Source organism: Chrysochloris asiatica, unplaced genomic scaffold (assembly GCF_000296735.1).
Source record: "Chrysochloris asiatica unplaced genomic scaffold, ChrAsi1.0 scaffold00004, whole genome shotgun sequence".
Lineage (NCBI taxonomy): Eukaryota > Metazoa > Chordata > Mammalia > Afrosoricida > Chrysochloridae > Chrysochloris > Chrysochloris asiatica.
This window is the reverse complement of record NW_006408522.1, coordinates 12385769-12390949: the sequence shown is the minus strand read 5'-3', so window position 1 is coordinate 12390949 and position 5181 is coordinate 12385769. Positions and strand designations below refer to the sequence as shown.

At 39.1% G+C, this 5181-nt stretch overlaps 1 protein-coding gene across 2 annotated transcripts in view; it reads left to right on the top strand.

Moving 5' to 3' along the window:
• The window catches only part of FAM63B (family with sequence similarity 63, member B), a 97480-nt gene that overhangs the window by 15471 nt on the left and 76828 nt on the right, over window positions 1-5181 (top strand). For both annotated transcript variants that reach the window (XM_006831602.1, XM_006831601.1), the window contains exon 2: window positions 2316-2373. In XM_006831602.1, the coding sequence (XP_006831665.1) occupies window positions 2316-2373 (58 nt within the window). The remainder of the gene's footprint in view (window positions 1-2315; window positions 2374-5181) is intronic.

The window sequence follows — 5181 nt, the reverse complement described above, 5'->3', positions numbered from 1 at the left end:
GGAGAAAGATGAGGCATTCTGCTCCTGTAAAGATTAACAGCCTCGGAAACCCTGTGCAGGGTCGCTATGAGTCAGAACCGACTCCACGGCACATAACAACAATGCCTAAGATATCAATGTTTATGCGTTCCAGTTTGACAACTTTCAATTTTCCTAGATTCATACTTTGTACATCCCATGTTCCGGTTTTTGATGGATGTTTACAGCTGTTTATCTTCATTTTGAGTTGTGCCCCATCAGCAAATGAAGGTCCTGCGGGCGTCATTCCCATGGTCTTTACTCCGTTCTTGTCATCATAGTCAAGTCTACTTTGAGGAGGCAACTCTTCCCCAGTCGCATTTTGAGTGCCTTCCAACCTGAGGGGCTCATTTTCCAGCACTATATCTTACGGTGTTTCTCTGCTATTCATAAGGCTTTCAGTGACTTAATGTTCGGAAGTAGTTCGTCACTCCTTCTGCCTAATCTGTCTTTGTCTGGAAGCTCATCTGAAACCTGTCTGGAAACTTATCTGAAACCTGTCCACCATGGTTGACCCTGCTGGTATTTAAAATACTGGTGGCATAGTTTCCAGAATCACAGAAACTCACTGCCACCACAGTATGACAAATTGACAGACGAGTGGTGGGCAGCATGTGTAGTCATGTATGTAATAGAATACATAGTGGGCACAGGTGCTAAGACATACCATACACCTAGTGGGACTGAACTATTGGACTTGAAGGCTGAGGAGCATAGTTTCAAAACCATCATCTGCTCCTCGGAAACCCTATACATGGTTGCTATGAGTTAGAACCAGCTTGATAGCACTTAACAACAGCAGTCCATAAAGATAATGCTTTACATCCTACTCTGGTGAGCAGTGTCGGGGGTCTTAAAAAGCTTGTGAGCAGCCATTTAAGATGAAACTATTGGTTTCTTCCTGCCTAGAGCAAAGAAGAGTGAACAAAGTCAAAGACTCAAGAAAGCAATTCATAAAAAATACTAAACGTATTAGACTTATGTATTAAGATAAAGACTGGAGAAACCCCTGAGACTGTTGCCCTGAGTTATCCTTTCCATTGTAGAACTAAAGCCATGCCCAGAGACCACCTCTCAACTAAGTAATGGAACTGCCTATACATTAAGCAGAAGTCCTGGTGTGGCACTGTGGGTTAATGCGCCAGACTGCAAAGCTGTTTGAACTGCAAGGTCGGTGGTTCAAGCTCACCAAGCTACTCCTCGGAAACCCTATATGGGGTCTCTATGGGTCAGAACTGACTCAATGGCACTTAACAACAGTAACAACATACATTAAGCAATATCACTCATAACGAATGTGCTCTTTAGTACAGTCAGCTATATGAGACCAAAACAGTAACGTCTGCTCAAATTTAAAGATAAGAAGGCAGGTAGGAGCAAGGAAATTGAGCTAATGGTAATGGAGCCCAAGGTGGAAATGGGTAGAGCACTGACACATTGTGAAGATGACACTGAATCAGTGCCATGGAATCATTTGTGTATGAATTATTGAATGAAGAACTAAGTTGTTGTGTAAACTTTCACGTAAAGCACAATAAAATGTTATTTTTAAAATTTCACATATTCTCCCTTTTCTGAAATCAGTACAGGCTTCTCCTGCTACCTGAAAATAGAGTGCTCTTAGGAAACCTTTTAGATCAAAACAACATAGCATGAAGGAGCAATTCCCCTTAATATATATGGGCAAAATGCTTGAGCATTCCCAGACCTGCAATATAACCTACCAAATAACACATACAACCTACAATAGCACTAACATATAGTGTTCACAGCCAAAGTTCAGAGCTTTGATAGCTTGATACTGAGATGCTAAGTATAATAGGATATTGAGGTGTGTTCAAGGCTGGCTTCAGTAATATGAGGGGTCTTCATAAAATTCATGGAAAAATCTCATTGTTTTTAATTCCATTTTCCACAGTTTTTTTAAGCCCCTCATACTGCTTTCATGGGTGACTTGTCCCAACATGTTTGATGTCTGTGCTTATCCTCTAACCACATTTTTACCATGTAGGACTCTGTTGCTTAATGATAATCATAGTAGGCGGTTAAAGGTGTAGTATTTAGCTTTGAAAACAGATTTCTCAGTGTCTCCCTAAGATCTTACATTAACCTGTAAATTTTATGGTGAAAAGAATGACTTGTTATGTTTCATAAAGATTTTAATAAATACTTATAGATACAGTAGATTAATACTTTTGCACATATGTGTATATATACATATTTGTGTTTCTGACTACAAGAAATACTTTAGTTATCTAAAATATTTGATTTTATAGAAGTAATACTTTCTTTTTCAGGTGAAACTACCACCGATGATGGAAATCATAACTGCTGAACAGCTAATGGAATATTTAGGTTAGTGTTGAAAAATGGATGATTTAATAAATGTTTGAAAAGAAAACAAAGTTTTTAAAGCTAATATGTTATCACATATCACCTTTCTGAAGTGCTATTATGGAATCTCTTGTAAAATTGTAATTTTTAATCTTTTAAAAAAATTTTATTATGCTACAAACATCTTCCTGACCAGCATTAAAATTCTAAAATATAAGAGAAGACTGGTTACATCTAGAAAGCAGCAAATTACCTGTAATTCCAATGAATTATAAATGGTAGTGGCACAGAAACTCTGGCACTACATGTAGAAGGTACTCCAAAATATTGTTTAATTTGAATTAATTAAAGAAGAAAGTAATTTAGCGTAGTTGTTGTTGTTAGGTGCCATTGAGTCGGTACCGACTCATAGCGACCTTATGCACCGCAGAACGAAACACTGCCCAATCCTGGACCAACTTCACTACTGTTGCCACACTTGAGTGCATCGATGCTGCCACTTGGCCAATCCATCTCACTGGGGGTCTTCCTCTTTTTCTCTGACCCTTCACCTTACCAAACATGATATCCTTCTCCAGCGACTGGTCCCTCCTGACAATATGTCCGAAGTACAAGAGATGAAGTTTGGCCATCTTGGCCTCCATGGAGCACTCTGGCTTCACGTCTTCCAAAATGGATCTATTGGGTCTTTTGGCAGCCCGTGGTACTTTCAATATTCTCCTCCAATGCCATAACTCGAAAGAATCTATTATTCTACGGTTTTCCTTATATTTAGAGTAGTACTACCCAAAATATGATTCATGGGCCTAAGTCGGTCTGTAAGTGGCAGCGAGTCAGCTCTGACTCATAGCAACCCTGTATATGGTTTCCTAGGGGCAACAGGTGGGTTTGAACTGCCAACCTCCCTGTTAGCTATTTAGTGTTTATCCTTCATGCCATTGTTGTTGTTACTATAACGTGCTGTCAAGTTGGATCCAACCCATAGCAACCCTGTATAGGGTTTCCGAGGAGCAGCTGGTGAGCTTGAACCGCCGACCTTGCAGTTCATACAGACTTTTCAGTCCAGCGCATGAACCCACAGTGCCACACCAGGACTCCATTATGAAATATTAATTGCCAGTCTATAGTGATATAGATAGTAACTTGCCCTGAGTGCTGCTAGCAGTTAAATGGTTAGATGCTCGATTACTAGCCAAAAAGTTAGTGATTCAAACCTACCAGAGGCACCTGGGAAGATAGGTCTGATGATCTGCTTCTGAAGGTCACAGTCTTGAAAACTCTAAAGAAGCAGTTCCTCTCTGCACACTTAGAATTGCCATGAATCAGACTTGACTGGATGGCAACTAACAGCAGCAACAACCAGAATGTAGATCATTTACATTTGTAAGCACACTGTGTTGTTCAGGTAAAAAGGTTTTCATAGAAAATGTTCTTGACGTAGGAAGCAGTGTATTTACTTTCATTCTTGTACAAGTTTCTTATTATGAAACAGACCAATAATACATAATTTGTATAAAATCATTGTATTTTACAGTTTAGCAATTAAGAATATATATCATGGTGGTGCCATGGAGCGAGCGACCCTGTATAGGGAGGGTTTCCAAGGCTGTAACTCTTTATGGGAGCAGAAAGCCTCATCTTTCTGTCATGGAACGGCTGGTAGTTTTGAACTGTTGACCATGACATTAGCAGCCTGAGTTGTAACAACTGCACTACCAGAGCTCCTTAAGGATATATATATTCCTTAAGAATATATATATCACTGCCCAGTAGGAAATTTTTTATTTTTTAACTTTTTACTGTGAATTGGCTGAAGGTTTACAGAGCAAATAAGCTTTCCATTCAAGCATTGGTACACATTTGCTTTATGTCATTGATTGCAATCCCCACAGTGTAACATCACATACCCCACTTCCTCTCCGTGCTTCCCATTTCCATTCCTTCTGCTTCCCTAACCTTTCTGAACTTTGAACCTGGTTAAAAGGCCCTTTTCATCTCAAATGGTTGATTATTCACAAGAGTGTATACCTCTCTAGTGTTATTATTCCCCTTATAAACCTGTCTGTTGTTTGGCTAAAATTGAGGTGAGTTCAGTTCCAGACCTGAAGGAGGCTAGTTAAGGGCCATAGTCTTGGAGGTTCTAACAGTCTTTATCTGACCAGCTTGGTATTTTTTTATATAATTGAGTTTTATTCCATTCTATCCATGACATTCTGATGTGATCTCTTACAGGGTAAGAGTTGATAGTAGTACCCAGGAGCCATCTAGTTCTTTCTAGGGACTGCATAGTTAAAGAAAATTAGTTTGAATCTGAAAATAGACTTTCTTTTTTATTATCCCACTTTTTAGTGTAATTTTGTATTTTTGTTGAGAGTGTATGTACAAATTATGATTCTATTTAGCAGTTTCTGCACAAATTATTATTTACCTGAAAGGTGACCTCAGGATGGCTTTGCTATTTCAGAGTGATAGTATCAGGGAGTCCTTCAATCTCAACTAGTCTAGTTAGTCTGCATTTTTTTTTAAGGTTTTTATTGTGGATTGATTGAAAGTTTGTAGGGCAGATCAACAAATCATACACCTTGTTTCATTGCAATGATTCATCAGTTAACAGTAGTTCTCTCTATTTTTTAAAATAAAAATAACCACTCAGGCATATATAATAATTTACATCTCCAACAGGCACATTATGCAAGTCTGCCTTCTGGTCACCAGCTCTTAGTCCCTCTCTTCCCATGAATCTAGAGTCCTCAGCCACTCCCCCTCTCCATGACCCCATCTCTGTCTCCATCTCTGGCGTCGCTACTTTTCTGGATAAGGTCCCACATT